This window comes from Platichthys flesus, chromosome 17 (genome assembly GCF_949316205.1).
Source record: "Platichthys flesus chromosome 17, fPlaFle2.1, whole genome shotgun sequence".
NCBI classification, from domain to species: Eukaryota; Metazoa; Chordata; class Actinopteri; order Pleuronectiformes; family Pleuronectidae; genus Platichthys; species Platichthys flesus.
Window position 1 is genome coordinate 5,240,882 of NC_084961.1, and position 19,692 is coordinate 5,260,573.

Consider the following 19,692-nt stretch of genomic DNA (forward strand, 5'->3'; position numbering starts at 1 on the left):
CATCACCTTGAGAGGCAGTGATGGCTGCCACAATGAACACCTGCCTACCTGTGTATTGTCCATACAAACAAGATGACAAGAGGCCATTAGAATAACAGATGTTGTTAAACACCCCCTCTAATACACAATTCCAGGAGCGAGATAAATAATTACATTAATGACATATTTCTGGATGAGCCCTGAAAAGTTAAATGGGGAGGATTTGAACGCTCCTGCAGAATAAAAAATGACTTTGGAATAGGGTTCACACTCAAAATCACATTCAAGGACTTATCTCAGATGACACGGCACATTTTGAGACAATGATTGAGCTTAATTACTGTTTAAGCACAATGTATGTTTCCAATGAGAACAGGCTTTGCAGAAGCTCGGAGACAACAATTAAAAAGGAAGGGTTGATTGAGCTGCTCTACAGTTATGAGGGTTCTTTGACAAATACACATTATTCAAACCATTTGTCTTCTGTTGCTACTAGTGGTGGGTAAAAACTTGAACTCTGTGTTTGCATTTCAGCCTTTTCTCAGCGTACATCTGGTATGAAGTGGTTACTTGTTGTAAGTTGTTCAGTCGGGGCGGTATGATGAAGATCGAAGTGGTTTCTTTTTACAAAAAGGTAATTTTCGGTTTAAAGGTCATATACAAGAGAGCTGCGAGATGAGCCGCTGTGAGTCACGACATTACACACTGCCAAGTGAATAATTACAGTACTTGTGGACTCGCTGAGGTTTACAGGACTGTCGGGACTGGGGAAGGATTGTGACACTTGTTATCTTGTTGTGGCTCTAGAGAGATATATCTACAAAAATGGATAGAATGTGGAAAAGACACTGATCCGAGCGTGGTTTGTTTTTGTTGAAACTCTTGCTACTTGATTTGAGGATCTCAACTTTCCCGCGTGATAATTCTATGTTCTTCAATCTGTCCCTGTCGTGTCAGGCTGATGTCTAATCCACTCTAATCTTGCATATCCAGACTATAAATATCTTGATGGTTTGTTTTGTTTTGTGGGTTATGGTTTGTTTTGTGTTTCCCTGTATTTGAATGATTGTATATTTGTGTGCATACAGTTGCTAAGTATGTTTTTCTCCCTAAGCCAGGCTGAATGTTGTAGTGTAGACTCTCCCAGTGACACTCAGCTGCTTGGTTGCACACAGTCCCACAGACACTGATCCAGTTGTGTAGTGTTGCGACTTTAACTGTAGACACAACAGACGCGCTCAGCCAGCCACCCGGACACTAAACGGTGGGTCGATGCCAGATCAGTGAGCGAATTCAAGAAAGCCACAGAGCTGTGTGCAAGCACAGGCGAGCCTAGTGACTCATGCTACCTTGAAACCACATGCAGCGATGCAGCCTTACACAAAGTGACATAAACTGGGGTGGCTGAATCCTTGAACGGATAAGAGGTCTCTTCCAACCCAGCGCCAACTGCACTGCAAAGCTTGTTGTGCTATGCCAAACACCAGTAAGACATGGCAAGATGAAATACCTGCTAAAATACTTCTAGGTACTTCCACCTGGATGAAACGCTTCTGTGCGGAATGTCTTTACAATACAGCATAAAGCAGTGTGGAATCATAAAGTGAAATTTGGACAAATAGTGTACGATCAACCACCCCCGCCTGAATCATATAAAAACAGCTGGAGAATTATATTTTCCTTCTAATCAGCCAGTTTAACATGGAGCTGCACTGCCAATCAGCAGGTTACTAAATGAGGGACATTTCTGGGTCTTTTTAAATTAGAATTCTAATGACTGTTAAACTATATACATGTGAAATTAGCATTATCATCGCCAGAAAGCTGACTTGTAACAGTAAACAATATAGAATACAGTGTTGTGATAGTGATCATGGAAACTAAAAATGAAAGTACATAACTATTAGCTAAATTTGTTTCCAGGCTTATTAAGCTGCGGCTAAGACAACTTCAGGTTTACTTAAAGCATCTTACGTAAGAAACGTTTAAGCACATATAAGTAACAGATTATTTTATTTACTAATGGAAAGTTCATGACAATTATAGGAAACGTGTCTTTGCATTAGCTGTGCAGATAGATTATGTATTTTGTTATCTGCGGCTGTGTGCTGTGCAGTAACCGGCTCACCAAACTTTCAGCTAAGCCAGAACATTTATCCTGAACGCCGACGTTCACCGTTGTTTAGCGGATAAATAAAAGTCTGCAGAAGTGTGGGACTCCTGCGGGTCTTGCAATGTTCTGAGAAGCGATGGTATCTTGTTGCAGCTGCAGGCGATCCCGTTTGACCACCGAGGGTATAATGAAAAAATAATCAATCTAGTTTTAAATAAAACTGTGGTTGAGTTTGAATGCATTATTTGAGCAGCTCTGGCTCGCTTCTGAAGCAGCAGTGAATGATGCATCTCCCAACAACTACACGGCTTCGGTGGGTCAATAAAAGACATGCAGCTTATTTGCCCTGGTCTCACTGCGGCATCGTACCATGGAGTAATCGCTGCTAAATAATAACGTAGCTTCCGGTCTAAGAAAAAACAAGACACAGTATCCTTCTGCAAAGTAAACTGAGCAGCAGGTGCAATGAAAAGGCAAAGAATGTAAGCACCGTGTGATTGGCATTTGAGTTTCTTGTATTTCTGCTCTTAGTGATAATTCAATTAAATGTGGCTATCATTTACAGCCAAGTATTAAGAATAAAACATTTCAGTGTTTTATGGTTGTATGCATTTTTTGGAAGCGGTTCATCGCATGGAGGTGAATGACTCGGATTCGATTTAATAAAAAGAAACCCTGTGCAAATTACAAACAATTTCCTTGGAATACATTTTATCTTATTACATTTATAAAATCTACATCATAAAAAAAAAAAAAAGGTCTCACTTTAAATACGCTGCCATATTCATTTGACACCTGCTCCCGCGCAGGTCAGCTCTGCTGCGTTTAAAATTATTTTTAACAGCAGTGACGGTAATTGCTCTAACTTTATATTCCATCAATGCTGTTGACATGGAAAGGGAGGCAATTTTCTAAATAGAAAATCATTTTATAGATTCAGGAAGATGACATGATGCTCTATAAATGAGAAGTATGTCCACTGTGCTCTAATGACAGGCAGTAATATTTATGCGTTCATCGTATCCGCCGTTTGCCTCCATCAAGCCTCTGCAGCCTCAGAGGCAGGAAGGAGATTAGCATTGACTGTTACATTATCCTGCATTGATCACATCTATGCTCTTTATGAGAGAAGAACACAGATGTTTGAAATTCACAAGCGTTGATTATCTAATGCGTTTAAAGTAATGTCAGCAAAATCAACATTATCCACATCTATTTCCACTCTGTTTTTATTAATCATTTAGTGTTATTACATTCCATCTATTTCTGCAACAATATTATTTTCTACTGCACTGTTCTTATCTGTTGATGTAGCATACAAAGGGGTGTGTACATTCCCAACCTATTTCTTTAATGTCAGGAGAAACCTGGTTTACTAGAAATAGCTGACTACTCATTAAGCGTGTTATCTGAATACAAAAAGTATTTCTACATCTCAAATTTCCTTTCAAAAATTGTATTTTCACTTTCATCCTTTCTGGGTGTGGCCATTTTTTTTTATTCTGGGTTTTAAAGTAAAAGATAAAAGTGTGTGTCACTGAACGGATACGGCTCAATGCAGGATGAAATCCTCAATACTAAGCTCCAGTAACAAGGAAGAAGGGAATGCTGATAAAATGGTTTGAAAAGCAGTGCTCTTCAATTTCACACGCGCCTAACAACATAACATCTAACACAAAACAGTGACGCCATGAATTCAACAAGGTCAGTTAACCTGAGGCGTAACCTGCTGTTCTCCCCTTAAGGATGTTTGGAAAGGACGGCAGGAAGGAGGGGGGGCAGTTCAACCTATAACCTGAGATATTTTCAATTCCACTCTTTAAAGGTCAACTGACTGAAGGTTTTAGAGTGCAGCATGCCGTTTCCTGGGCTCCACATGGTCGGTGTGCCTTTCAAGGCTCTAGATAAATAATTCAACATCTGAGGCCAGGCTACATTTGAAAACAGAGCTTCTTTTCTGACTTCATAAAGCATAGCCCCTACAAAGTAAAAAGCATAAACTCAACTGAGGTCGAGTTTGACATATTTTTCCTGCTAAAACAGACTTAATACCTTAGCGAGCCAAGTCTATCATACATTTGCAACAAGATACTCTCTTATAACATTTCTCCTTCAAGTAAAAAGTGTACATACCCAGAGGTAGTAGGTGAACTGCAGGGCGAAAATGGCGATGCCCTCGTTGTCGAAAGAGCCGGCCACCGAGCGGGAGATATAGCCAGGGACGATGGCGATGAAGCAGGCCGCCAGCAGCCCTGCACCCTGGTTCCACAGCTCCTTTGTCAGCAGGAAGGTGGAGATGGCGGTCAGACCGCTGAACACCGGTGCCAGAAAGACGCACACGTCACGGATGTGGACAGTGATGTGGAGCAAGTTGAGCACATAGTGGATGAGGCCCGCAGTCACCATTAACCCTGGGTATACCTGAGGGAGGGAAGCAAAGAGACATTGTAAGAAGGAGAGCAACATAAAAAGTAGGTGAGATTGAGAGTCAGACATGAGAAATGGGGGCTGAGGGAAAGAGACAGAGAAAAATAGAATTACCACCTCACAGTTGTACGTCTCTGTCAACTAGTCAAGAAGTGGGTTACATTTGTGTCTGTGCAGGTAATTATACATTAAAACTGCTGAGCTTCAACATGTATTGTGGCTGTTTATAGTTAAAGCAGTGATTCGCAAAAGTCAATGTTGGCTCTTGATCAGCAAATACGGGTTACGGACATCACCTAGTGGCACAACTAAATGAATCTATAGTTAATTCTGACAGTTACACATCACAGTCTTCTCTTGTCTCATGAATTGATCGAGTCATTAGTCCGTCAATACGATGGCAGCAAACAGTGAAAGTAATGCCGAAACCAATTTTTCCAGAGCCCGAGGTTGTCTGACTAACACTTCAAACCGATGGCAGACAACAGAGGTGAACAAGATGGAACAGGCATTTTTTCCCCTTGTGTTGAATAAATCCATGATCAAAAACTATTGTGTTTGTTCTCCAAAACAAAGTTGAGGAATAATTAAACCCCCCTGTCAGTTGAGGCTGGGGCCCGAGTTGACGAGGCCTCGTGGCCCTGTCTCGTCTGTACATGAGAGCAGATCCAATTAGGCTCTGGTGCAGTGCACTGGCTGTCTGAAGTAAAAAGCAAAGCTATGTTTAACGTGTGAGTGATGTCCCTGATGCGTGTGCACTGTAGCCGCAGTCCATGCACTTTGCCTTGCAGCTAATAAACTCAGGTTTGCAAGTCTCTAATTAGCCAGTGCCTAGGAGACCTGAGCTTCATCAACCAATCTGCTTCAACGAAAATCAACCTCGACTTTCCTCTTGGCTCTGAGGATTGAACTCGGTCTAATGGAGCAGTATCCTGCCATTTATAAAACTACTCCTGTAATTATTAGTCATTTTGAACTCTGTCTTTGGGCCAAGGTCCCAAAAATTTTACAGAGATAATTTGATTCATCACAGCAGCAAGTTAATTCTTGCACAAGCTTTGGCTTGTTGATTGTACAAGTCCATGGTCTCTAAATTGGCTTTCAAAGAGCATTACAAAGCTTGTTAATTAGGACAATGTCAGCAACTAGAAGTGACAAAAGCTGTTAACAAAAAAATGCACTTGACTCATTGTCCTTGTGGCGACAAAGAGTGGCATCGGCTGTGTCCTGTTATATGGACTGTCACATTAGAGAGGCCTTCATTCCTTATCTGTGGCTCAGGAGAAAGAGCCACTGGCAGTCGTCCTCTGGGGAGCAGAGGGTCGGTGGGAGGGAAAGGCAAACAATAAGGGAGGGGGCAGCTGGACCGGTCACATTAAGTGAAACTGCCTCATCTGTCTTGTGACCCAGCCGAGGGCTTAAGAGACTTAACACTACCATACACAATTAATGAGAAGAGTCGGCATGATCCGTCTGATTTTGAATAAAAAAAAAGAAAGTGGTGCTTGTAAGGATACAGGAGGGAGCGAGCATGGGGGTGAGAAAGGACAGTGACACATTAGAGAAAGGCAGAGGCAGACAGTAGAGGAGAGATGATAAAAGATAAAAGGGAGAGGAGGGCGAGAGATCAAGTGAGCTATAGGGGTTGAAGGGGGGAGAAGGGACGTGTAAAACAGAGTGCAGGCTGGGTAAAAGGTTGAACAAAGCAGAAAACAGTCTCCATCACACCCGTGGAGCAAAGGTGGTTTTACGAATTCCACCTGGATCTGGAGGGGTAACAGACCACCACTCACACTGGCAACACGTAATGACAGGTGGAAATAGGAAGAGATGCTTGTTCTTTGAGTTAAGTTCAAGCATTAGGCCCTGTGTTGTTGTCTGTGCGACAAACTGCACCAATCTGAGACGACCCCGGTGCTTATAAAAACACCCCTGCATGCTCTACAGGCACGTGCTTGATGCAAATCAGACCTCTCGCACTTTGACTTAATGATTCTGAATGCAGAGTGGGAGTCAGCTAAATGGCCTCCTTCCCCGAGGCCTGTTTATGCCTTAAAAAACAAAAAGATCTAGCTCAGTCATGCAAACAAGTGGGATTTTGACAATTAACCTTCACAGTAAATGAGTGAGGGGCTATTTGTTTCTACAGCAGCTACAGTTGTGGTGCCTCTGAGCAAAGCATCAGATTGTCCTGGCAACCAGTCACAGCCATGCTTCTCATATAGTCAATTTCAGGCTTTCAGGTAAAAGCCTGAGATTGGCATGGCTCTATCGCTGAGCCAGCTGGTCAGGTCTCTGCAGTAGCCGGCTCTATGCATCAATTCATGGTTCTTGCTCCTTTTCGCATAGATTTGCATGTTATAGGAGGATATTTGCATTTAGTACGGCCGACAGAATGACCCATCAACCTGCTATTGAGAGGCCAGTTAACGGCAGAAGGCAGAAAAATTGATTTTCCATCTCGCATCTCAACTTATTCCATGTCCACTGTGGGCTACAACCGATCTGCTCCCTTCAAGAATCAGATTTATTTTTCATTTCTTGCCATCATCTCTTATAATCCAATAACACGACAAAAACAATACATAAGTGTTTCTCTCAAAAGTTCACACCAATAAAGCTTAATTTCTTACGACATAAACCTTGAGAACCTGTCAGAAATATATAACTATGACATTTAAAGTCAGTAATTTCCTAACACAAGCAGGAACTACCGTTTTAAACGATCATCACCAAACCAGAAGAAAATAGTTAGTCTTTTGAGAACTCAGGGTTATGGTAAGAAAGGCCAACCCATTAAAATGAAGGGGCTAATTGACGTGTTATAATAGCCTTTGGACGGCAATGGCACCCAATTGGCACTTAGAAAATAGACGTACACACGATATTTGACCTCACTGTCGATAGTGGTCTTATCACCTGACTTAACATAACTGACACCTTCTCAGTCTTATACAGTCATTCTACTACAGCGCATCTTTTTGGGACATAAGCGTAAAGTGGCACCTAAATCAACACATTGATGCCAGTAGACCTACTCTTTGTGTTTAACATGTCCCAACAGTACTATCCGTCTAGAATAAAAGGTGTAATTTGTTTTAGAGGCAGTGGTGTGGAAACATTCATCCACATACAAAATAGCACACGTTGCAAGGACAACATGACCTATGTAATGGCTTTGTAATTGCTAAGAGACGCACCCTGGCCTGAAGAATCGCTCCACAAATTATAGCCGCTGAAACCACTCTGCTCCACACTCTCACTGCTCGGTTTAACACTAGGCAGACAGGGTCATCAGGATTCACACGGCCATACCTCAGAGTAACTTTTAATTTGAATGTCTTTGTTTTAAAAAGGTATCCGAGTCATTGTGTGTTGGTAGGATATTTAACGGTTTTCGTTTAGCTGCCTGACAAAGCCATCTAGGGTCAAAGCAACATTTTATATCTAAGATAAATGGTATACTTTATAACAGATAGTTGATGTTCAGAGAAACAGTCGATGTTCATAAAGTTAAATCATCTAAAGATAGACGTCAGCTCCGCTCCAGACCCAGTTAAATATTAAACTGACTCACCACTGCACCCATTTGTCTTTGTACCTCAAACAGAACCCCTGCTGTGATACAGTGTGAACCCATCATTTCTTCCATTTCACATTTCTTTAGTTTGAGGGTCGTCTGGCGAGTGAAGTTAAATATTTAAAGCAATGATCAAATGAAAAATCTAATGATTTATAAGTGAAAGTAAATTTGAGCTCAAGAGTTTTTAAGTGCTATACAAAGACAGCTGGACTTGCTTGAGGCTTTTACAGACATCTCACCTCTCATCTGAAATGGCTCCTTCAAGAACATGGTTCATTTGATGGAAATCATTTTTCAGTGGTTATATTTATTTCTTTGCACATTAATTTATGAAATGCCAGGAGAAGTTTACAGAGGAAGGATATTCTTATTTGCATGCAGAAGATAAATCGTCATTCTTCCACGGAATCTCGATTCTGATTACAAGTTTAATCATGAGTTTCAGTTTGCACCTTGTGGGTACGAGGCCCAACTCAAGTATCCATGTACAGAACCAGCAAATCCATTATTATAAGCCAGGCTTGTCAAATGCAATTACCAGTAGCTGATTGTAATTGCCTATGACGGATGAATGCTGATGGATGGCTTTTGGATTCCAGTGCCTAGGGTCTCCTGTTCAGTAATGAATACTATATTCTAACATCAGAATGTAGAGCGGCTACAGCTCCCGCCCTGCACCATCTGCTGGGTGCTGCAACAGTAGCAACATGCAATGCACAGCATTAACCGACCTCCCTGCCTCAACTATGCAAAGAGACATTCAAATTAGTCTGCAGGTCTGAGTCTCTGCAGAAAGAAGAAAGAGCTAACCCCCTCTTAGCTGGACCCAATAACGGAAACACACGTTGGGAGAAATCTCAGCATTTATCTTACACGCAGGACCCGGATTATGTAGTCCTGATGCATCATTAGCTGGTGCAATTACAGCCCTGAGTGCAGCCCTGGTGGGTCCGTGAAGCGCGGCTGAGAGAAAAGACGGCAGGTGGAGTTGTTAAAGACGAGAGGGAGATGGATAGGCCAGAGGTATTTTACTCACACAGACCTCACCGCTCACAGGAGGCATGGCTGAGAAGATGAGGTCGGGGGGAGAGACTCACAGAGGAGGGGAGGCAGGGAAATGGGAGATAAATTGCACGGAATCAGCACCTTGTATTTTTCACAGGAAATAGTGAAATGTTTCACAACATTTCTTTCTGCAGGTAAACAGGGAAGCAGTGGAGGGGGGGGGGGTTGAAAGCTCGCTGTTGTTTCTTGAACGGCTCTATGGTATCTCTGCACTGCCTCACCTCAGATAATCCCATGCTCCGACCACATGCTCTCATAACAACAGACTGTTCCTCATATTAATCATTGAGTACAACATAAATAATGGCTGCATATGAATATGTGCTCATGAATAGGGCGTGTGTGGGTGGTTTCCTGATCAGACTCCCAATGTGGCCAAACAGTGTTTTATTTTTGTCCTGGCAGAATACCCGATTCTCGGCCCAACCACTTCACACTATGATGCACAAAAACACTTCACACCGCAGGTCACAGAATGATTAAGCTGGCAGCTGTGCATCATCGGAAAAAATTTAGCAAACCAATCTGTGGATGACCAAATTAGGAATTCTCTACCCTTCGGCTGCTCCTTTAGATTATACCATGAAAACTAGAGAAAAGCTCTCATTCTAGAAAACAACTTTCTCTATCAATGGCCTCAGCATTTCATATTTCCAAGATGTGCACCATCATACCAGACACCCAGTGGGACTCTGTCCAGGAGGGCTGCACTGCTCCTCGTCAGTCAGATGGAGCCTCAATTCCATCTCTTTCCATAAGCCCTCCGGGACAGGACAAGCAGTGCGATAACGCAAAAGCATAATTTTTCTCCTCCCTTATTTGAAAAGGGCTGCATGTGCTCGTGTCAGCTAATTCAAACACAAGACATCATTTCCTTCTTACTTCACAGGGATGACATTTTCACTGAATCTGATTTATACTAACGACGCCCCAGAGATGACAAATAATGAAACAAGTGAATGTGGGAAAAACTTACTGTGCCGCCAACGATCCTGCCCAAGGGGTACCAGGCCCTTTCATCAAACCAGTTGAGGAACTCGTAGAAGCCATTTGTGGTGAGATGATGTGTTGATCTATAGTTGAACCTGAGGCAACAGAGGAGAAAGAGAAGAGGCAGAGCTCAGTATATTGTAAGATATTAACCACACACAGAAGACTATACATTTCCATTTATAGACCACACTTTGACAGAATGTTATAGCTATTGATAGCGCAAAAAAAAAAAACACTTATCGAGGAAGAATGGGTCATTTTATATTCAGATTTTCGGGGGGGGCAGGAGGAATGGGTAAGCTGCGGAGACGTTGCCTTTTTACAATTGGACAAATAAAGCCTCAATTTCATTGTGTGAGCTTTTGTGCTCACGCCAACTACTCCAACACACAGTGGCATTTTTTCAGAACAAAGCCCACGTATTGTACAGATAATTCCAACAGCAACCACTTGCTTGTGCTGAGGTGGCAAAGACATAAATGGGTCTGGTGTCGAAACAGAGATATAACGAAAATAAGAACCAATATAAGGAATATGACTGTAAACAGGCCTGGATTCACACTGTAGCTGTGGTAAGCTGAGGGGGTTGGATCACTGTCAAGAAGCAGAACGAAAGAGCTGACAGTGTTAAGAGGACTTCTGCCAACGAGGATGAAGCTAGTGTTAGGTAGATTTTCAGAGGCACCTTTTTCTCTACACAACTCATTAATGTGGGCTGCTTTATGTTCAGAGGCCCATGATACACTTGATGCATAAAGAACCTACACCACAACAACAAAAAAAAGACAGTTACCCGTTTTGGCTTGTTCGAATAGCGATGTGCAGTATAGCAAAGAGGAGGAGTGATATCCTTGTGTCTGTGACTAATCGGCTCAGGAGAGGATCTTTGATTGGTATTACACATGTATGACAATACTGTCAACCAACAAAAGGTACGAGTACAATAAGGAGCTTACGCAATTCCAAATAATGCAGTGCAACATTCACATGCATGGCTGGTGAGCTGCGGGTTCTCAGTATCATGGTGTGCACTTGCAAATCATCTGGTCACCACAACTCACTCAATACACTACTAAGCTTTCATCACCTATCATGTCAGAGAGAGAATAAGGCTTAATCCAAAACTATCTTTGACTGAGCATTTAATCTCTGTATCAGTGATAATCCCAGTCCACATTGAACCAACATCACCTGACTATTTACATAGATTGGGCAAGTGCGTGCTGGTGTGAACAAGAAGCAGATGTACTAATCTGCAGCTGGTTGCTCTGTTACATAAAGAAACAGTAATGGTAAAAAGTAAAAAGAGGGATTCACTTTCTTTAACCAAGGACAAGAACTGCTTCAGATCGTTTTTACAGTGTTGCGTCTTCCCCTCTTGAGGTTGAGCTGTGACTGAATGGAAGTGAACTGCGTAGTCGTGTCAAAATGTTTTCAAAATAAAACTGAGCCAGCAGCTTCCATGCTTCTCCGCTTTAGGTGCTTGAAAAGTAAAAACATAGTTTGGAAGAAACCTATAGAGCCACAAAATTACAGTTGAGTGCTCAAATAAAAAAATACGTATTATGTGCATCTAAATCTAAATCTGCATCATAATGGACTGACGGACAATCGTGCATGTTTTATTTATCAAGTTGCAATAGTTAATGAGAATATCAGAGAACATTTTGTAATGTTTAAATACATTCAATTTGGAAATAAAACATGCTGGACTTGCTGCAGGAGTAACATTGGGCAAATTTAATTTAAAGCTCTACTACCCTTAAATACTAACAATTAAATGGGACCAACACACAACCTGCTTGGTAGAGGTAATTATGGGCAAATAAATTTATATTGACATTCTGGCAATTAAGGCTCCTGGTACATTAATCATGGCCTGAGTATTTAGAGTCGACTAAGACACACAAGCAGGGGGAAAAAAGGCATGGCCTCGGAAAAAGCACAGGTGACTCAGGTCAACAGCCCAAAACAAAATCACCACACTTGAGTTTCAGCAGGCACTTATTCGGTTTATGGCCGTGTGTGTTAGTGTTTGTGTAAATACAAGTCAGACGATGCTAGAGGGAGAGGAAGCAGTCGTGGTCACAAAGCAGCAGCAGTGTGGGCTGCGCACACTTGCGATCTGTACAGTGTGCTTAAAATGCTGGCATGAGGTGAGGCTCATTTATCATCACAGGGTGCTTGGTTTTCTAACGCCTTCACATTGCACCTGAAGCCCTCCTCCATCATCCAGGGCCTCCCATCTTGGCTTTCTTTCCCAGACAGCACGGGGGGGGGGGGGGGCTCACTTCAAATCCAATAATGGGAACTGATCTCGCCTCTATACTGAGCCCACTTATTTCATCCTTTAAAAAATCCCCACTTTTCCCAAAATATCCTGTTTTTTTTTTTTTTTATATCCCCACTTACAATTTAAGTCAGTTATTATTAGTTTGCTGATGTGAGTAAAGTGAATAGAAATCAAATGTGAAAACTTCTCTATACATTTTATGAAAACGTGAGGAGGAAAATAGAAAGTGTTACTTTAAAGGACACTGTCCTAAAGTGATCTTGAGACGCTATGAGGAGCTGGCCTCAGTGTTTATCCTTGTGGCTCCTCAGACAATCATATCATATCACTCAACCTGCGGCCTGAGGGTTGGAATCCGGATGCAGGAAAGTCTAGGAAAAACAAACCACTGCACAGATACAAATATACTTGGATCTCAGTACTGGCGAAGTATAATTATATTTAAATTTAATAAGCCATTAAAGACTCAGTCATGTCCTTCACAATGTAATTCGTCTATCCTGGAAAAGCTCAACTGGCTTCACATTACCTGCACCGCAAACTTATCAAACTGCTCTTTCGTTCAACGGATATCAGTCCAGACAATACTATTGTTCTTCCAGTGACTGAGTCCATTTCCTTACATACTGAGGTGTGCAAAGAGCCCCGGTGCTATTCAGTCCAAAGCTAGAGTCAGCCAGCTGTGAGGAAGCTTGAGCACAGTGGGACCTCCACTGCAGGTGGAACTGGCCACTTCTGCCTCATCTTTCTGCATCTGTCAAATCAGCGACGCGGAAACAAAGCAAATTCTAAGAAAATATTATAAAAGACAAATTTGTCCAACGCCAAGCCTTATGCAGAAAACCCATTCTCCAATGGTCTCATGGACAGCCAAGCAGAGTGCTTTATCCCCGCCCTTGTCACTTTGATGGTGCGGATAATGTAGCTCTGCCAGCCACATTAGCAATTTAATGTGCAGCTGCCAATATGGTCTCAAGCGACAGAGCACATGATTACTCGCTATGCCACTGCAGCACCTTCCACCACTGGCAAGAGAAGCTTCAAGCTAAGCAACACAACCTTTACACCGCAAAACTCACTCCTGGATTCATGGCTCGATTCCTACACTTTTCCCCGAAGAGCACATGTGGTACTAAGTTTGGGGGGGGGGGAGGAGTAGTGCATGAAGAATTTTAATAGCACATTAACACAAATGTGCTTTATATTAACAATAACTCCCCGCCAAGGACATTCAGGAAATTCTTTGGATCTGGGTTTCTATTTGAATCTACATCAAATTGCACACATTCAAAACATATCAGTCCTCTTAACATGGCAAGATCAATGACTCATTCTCTGAGCTGCCAAGAAAATGGCGCAAAATGGTCTACATCAAAATGTGTCCTGGTCCGGAGCCACACCATAATGAAATAGGTTTTTAACTGTCCCATTTCCAATGCTTCCACCAAGTAGTGGTTGATTGTGGTTATGCATCCAGTAGTTTTCGCGTAAACTTAGAAAAATACCAACCAACAAGCGGACAGGGGTCAAAACGTCATCTCCAAAATTGTCGAATCCATCTGAATCTATAACATTTCTGCTTCAACACCTAAAGAATTTCTAAATAGAGGCTGCTTGTGCCTAATTCCTAACAGTGCGATTGCTACTGAATAGGTTTTTACAGAGTAAGTCTATTTTTAGTATCAAATGCTAGTGAAATGGTGGCACTGTCGAGCCCTGGGATTAATAGCCAGGAAGATGAAGGGGGAAAGGGGCCCCTGTATTAAATCCTCAGATAATATCTCAAAGCTCCCAAAAAAGAGACAATTAGGAGTGGCATATTGTGCACTTTAGATCACTCGAGGCCTCCTGCAGGCATCATGATTCATTTTAATCAAGGTCCGTTTCACTGATTATCCGATTCCTGTTGAGACAGGGCCATCATCAGCAGCATGACTAAGTGGGTTCCATTGCTGTTTACAAGCCAGTAATGCCTCACTCTTCCGCGACTATATAATCAGATGCATCATTGCTTTTCCCCCCACTTGTTCTCAATATGGTGAAAGTCTAAATAGGCTTTTGGATCCAGGGGTGTAATCACAGGCTTGACTAATTAGCCACCTCTGTTCAAGGCCTGAATGAATAACCTGTAAATGAGGGCCGGCTCGACCCAGAAGGAAGGAGAGCAAATACAACATGGGCTTCGCACGTCAGATGGCCAGGTTTGATCATCTCCACAGTGTCATGTTATTGGTTTTTTTCTAAAGGCAGCAGTCTCAGAAGTATTTAATGAAAGGAGCACAACACATGACATCTCATCAAAGAGTGTGCCATGAAAAGAGGGGTCCTTAGATGAAGCTAGGGGGCCGTTGGTGGCCTGGATCTTCAAATACACAGGTTTGCTGGACAGCTGCCAAAGCTTTAATAGTGTGTCCAGGATTCCTGCCATCACCTGACAAGATGAGGCATCCTGGGCACAGCATCCTTTAAAAAGGTGGATGTGCATGTTTGCATGTGCAAGGTAACACCATTTTGTGGCTGTGGGGTTGCAATTATTGTGGAAATACTGCAAGATTTATGAGTTGCTAAATATGAAATGAAATATTGGCTGTAATTGCTAGCTAACCAGGATGTGCAGAAGGCTCAATGTGGCTCCTGGTTGATGCAGAGATGTTTACACAAACGGGCAAACGAATGAGCTCGAGAACAATAATCAGAAGAAAATAAATAATAAATATAAAGCTAATTACTCTGCTAGGTCAACCATTTCCAAAATCCCAAATAGGAAAAGGACATTATTATCCCGATTTCATTGCGTGAACACTTGCTGACACTGCAGTGAGCAATGTTTTCCCAATGAATATCGAGTGTAGAGCTGCTCTTTTGAATTAAAAATGTCCAGGAAGAGCAAAGCTTTTGTAAATTAGACAGCGCTTTAAACCAAACATGAAAATAGCTGAACAAGACGATAAAGCTTCAATGATTTGTTGATAAAGATATTTAGGTTTAAATAATTGTTTTGCTTATAGGCTGAGTTCATGTGCTGCTTTTCTTTGTCATTCTGAACAACTTGCTCACTGGATAAAACAATTTGAATACACAACAATATCTTGGCCTTTAGGAAATTACAGCGGGAACCCATTTATTACTTTGACATTTAACTGACAAACCAATTAATCGAGAGACTAATCAGCAACGAAAATACTTGTTAATCACGGCAATATATTAAACACTGCTTGAAACAAAGCTCTATAAGGGAATTCTTTCAAGTTAAATACAGTCCAATAGCAAAGGTTTCAGCCTACATACTTAAATACTAGTTTGCGCTCATGTAGAGATGAGTGTGAAGCCTGTTGGGGTTCCTGTCTTAGCATTTGGTCAGTGTGACTGCAGTGACAAAAACAGGTTGAAGGCAGGATAGGGACATCATGTGGCTCAGCAGAGTCATATAACCTTGCCTAGCATCCCAAGGGAAGCAAATAGAGGACTGCAGCGCTTACAGCAAGGGTATTCCAAATTTAATGAAAACGGGGGCAACATTTACAAAATGAATGGGCACTATGTAGGACATACTGAGAACATTGTAAGAGAACAACCAACACAGGAATTTCAATCACAATATTGGACTGATTAAATATGTATTTTGAACAGTCTTTACTGCAGTGTTAGTACAAAAAAATGTCCCTATGATCTTAACTTTTCAGAATTAACCAGCTGGCAATAGTAACACAAACATATGGTTTTGTTTTTTAAGTCAGGGATGGGGTGTAAGATCATCGTGTCAATATGCAAATAGCCAAACAGCTGCCTGTGCACTAATGAATACCAATTGAAAAATGCCTTTGCATTTTGAGGTGAAGAGACATGATGGCATAAATATTGACTTGCCTGGGGGAATAACTTCAATACACATTACTTCAGCTCTAACTGGGACCATTAGACATGGAACAGCTATAAACTAGCATTGTTTATTTGCACCGATGCCTCCGCATTTTGACAGTCAAAATAAAGACTCACACAGAGTTCGGGTTATAGAAAAGACTGTTGGAAGCAGAGTTATACGATTCTGAAATCGAGCACAGTCTGGTACTTGGTGTTGCTGGGGATGTGTTTATTCAGTGTCACACTGCAGGTATGTGGATCAGTATATTTTTTCAGTTTTGAAACACTGCTTTTTGTACAATAACAGTTCTATAATGGCAATCAGCCAATGAACTCCACATATTCCTAATTCACAGCGTTAGACAGGAGCATATAGTCACTGCTATTGACATCCTAATTATGTTTTCGCAGACACATGGGTTCTCATCACACCTGTGTGAAAACAGCTTGGTAATAACTAACATAATGGCAGAGACGAATAATACCCTGCGGGTCTAATAGAACAATCGATCTTAAATTATCGTATTTCCTTAGCCAAACTGGACAAGATGCTTACACAAGCTATACGCAGACAAGGAGAAGCATTGAATAATATATCATCCAAACAGGATTGAGAATGCACAGTGATCACGGATGCAGCAGGAGCAGCTTGAAAAAACAAAGAGAGTCCAAAGGCAAGAATGTGAAACATTGTCTAACTGTTGGAATCATTTAAGTGGCTCATTCATTGCTCAACAGGAGTAGAGAAGCTGATGGAATCACTCTTCTGGCTGCTGGTGAAACAAAATCGTGTGATAGGTCCAGAGTGATGAGGTGCAGGCTTTTAAGATAGTGATAATTAAGGAAGCTTAAACAGAGGCAGCACAACTCTGCAGTTGTTCTGAAGCTAATGACTAAATGCATGTGTATAAAACTTTAACCATGTGGCTTAGGCTGGAGGTCTGCTGCCAGTGGAGGTCCATTAAAAAACTAAAGAGGAAGTTTTGTGCAACAGTCATTTCACACTCGATAGCTTCCTGCATTTCGGAATAAACCACAACACAGACATTTCTGATGGCAAAAAAGCATGGGCTCTAGGGCTGAACGATTAATTGCATTTGCGAATCGCGATTTGATAAAACGCGATTTTCTAATCGCAGCGTGCGCGATTAAAACGTGCGAAAGAGAGTAGGGCTCTGGGCTGCTGTCCGCACCCGCGGGACCACAAAACTCCTCTGATCCAGAAGTTAGCGAAGCAAGCCTGAGTCACCTACAGGGTTCTAAAGTCTTAGACTTTAGAACCCTGAACCCGCACCGCGGTCAGCAGCGGCTCATGCCGCTGCTGACCGCGGTGCGGGCGGCGGACCTGAAAATCACTCCGCGGAAAAGCAAGCCGTGCTCTGGGGCGGCGGGGCTCCAGAGCCCCCCGGTCACATACATGCATATCTGCGAGACGGAGGTGTTGAGCATGGGGGGGGGTTCCTGTTGAGGCCTGGCGCCTCCATACCGCTGCACGACCACCCGGACAAGAATGTCCCTGTTCAACTGCTTCCAATGAGGCAGACAGACAGCCCCTACTCCTACAACATAACATTTTTCCTCCCAATATAGGAATGACATCTAAAAAGATATGAGAAATAGCCTTGTTTTACTGCTTGGTGTGAATCGTTCCTCCTCATTACTTTGTTGTTACCATGACCTTTCTCCTGGCGCCACCCTTGAGTCACAAGTTGTCATTTATACTTTTTAAAAAAAAAATGATGATTTGGCACAGAATTTTGTACAGACAGTAGAGGCAGAACTTTCCACCGCCTGTCCTTGTATGTATCTGGGTTGTACTAAAAATATAAACCACTCTTTCCCTAAAAAAGAATTGCAGGCACTTAAGTCACACAAAGGTATATTTGATTCATCGCACAGGGAACTCTACTCTTTGGTCATTCAGTATGCAAAGGAGAACAGAGGGAGGCAGATGGGTCTGTTGTCTGAAAATAACCTGAGCGTATGATGATTGTGAAAAGCTTAATAAAAAAAACACATGCTTTGAATACTGTTGTGGAAACAAAGAAGACAGAGACTTGGGGAGTTTGCACTAAAAGGCTAGTTTAAGATTATCAGTACTTATACTGGAAAGCCATCTATGATAAAAACACGAAGCAACTGTGCTCGCTGTCTCCAATAACACTTAACAGAGGCAGCTACTGTGAGGTATACAAATAACCAACTACAGGCTGGGTTAGTGTTGGACAGTAATTACGGATGAGGCATCTGAACCCAAACCATTAATGGTTAAACCCAAAGGTACTTACAGTGAAGAAAGTTTTCTTAACTAAGATAGGAGGTATAAAATGATTATACACCCTTGTAACAAAAGTGTAAACTACAAACAAGAGAATCATCTCCTGTGATAGCTTGAATATTCCCGTGCAAACCAAGCATCATTTAAAAAGATTAAGCTTCTCCTACTGTGGGCTGTAATACTCTGAATTTCCTACAGAGATTGGCTTAACTTCCCATCTCCAAAGAACATCCCTGACGAAACTTGGACAGGGACCAGAAATATTGACTAAGCGTTTGGTGAATATGCAAAACACTAACACTTGAACTTCTCTCCAACGGATCGTCAAGATAAAAACTACAGCCTTACCTGTAGCAATGAGTACTCCGGCTAATTTATGGAATACATTTCGGTCACCTTTGTATCTACTTTTGTGAAGGGGAAGATTCAGAAGAGCAGCTGAAATATCACTCCACAATAACAAATATTATATCGAGCTCTCAAAATACACAGCAACATGCAGGGAGATATTGAACTTTTCACCTTAAGAATTGGCATACATAATAATACTTTGGTACAGCTCACAAAAACTAAATGTCATGCCTTTCCTTACAGAAAAGACTGATCGACGGCCCATTAACATTTCACAAAGACTACTATTTTTGGGATGAATCATTGTTATTTGCAAAAAATCTGTTTTCAGACACGCAGTTATCCATGTGTTTTATACGACTCCTCCAAAGGAACGCTCTGAGCGTTGGTCTGACAGCTGATGTGTGGACTTTAATTGCAACAGATGCTGCTGTGCCAGTTGCTGCATGCTACATGGATGCCAGAGGGCAAATTAGAAGCATGAATCTTTGCAATCGAGATTAAGCGAAAGCGAAAAGATGAGCATCCCTCGCAGGAATGTGCAAACTGGGGGGGTTGATATTCAACATATACAAGTTAGCTAGGGAAAGTTTTAAGCTCCCAGCAGTTCATTTTACAAAGCCAATAAGAGATTCCCACCTCTGATAGACCAAACAGAAACAGGTCAGTGTTAAATCTCAGAGGATAATTAAAGATCGTAGGGGACAAGCAAAGGAGAAACGGTCAATACTGGAGGCTATTTAATCTAC

At 41.9% G+C, this 19,692-nt stretch overlaps 1 protein-coding gene across 1 annotated transcript in view; it reads right to left on the minus strand.

The window, feature by feature from the left end:
• stt3b (STT3 oligosaccharyltransferase complex catalytic subunit B) overlaps window positions 1-19,692 on the minus strand; it is a 65,263-nt gene that overhangs the window by 27,430 nt on the left and 18,141 nt on the right. Inside the window, exons 2-3 of the mRNA XM_062410134.1 lie at window positions 10,144-10,252; window positions 4,226-4,513 (exon numbers count right to left, since the gene is read on the minus strand). Of these exons, the coding sequence (XP_062266118.1) occupies window positions 4,226-4,513; window positions 10,144-10,252 (397 nt within the window). The remainder of the gene's footprint in view (window positions 1-4,225; window positions 4,514-10,143; window positions 10,253-19,692) is intronic.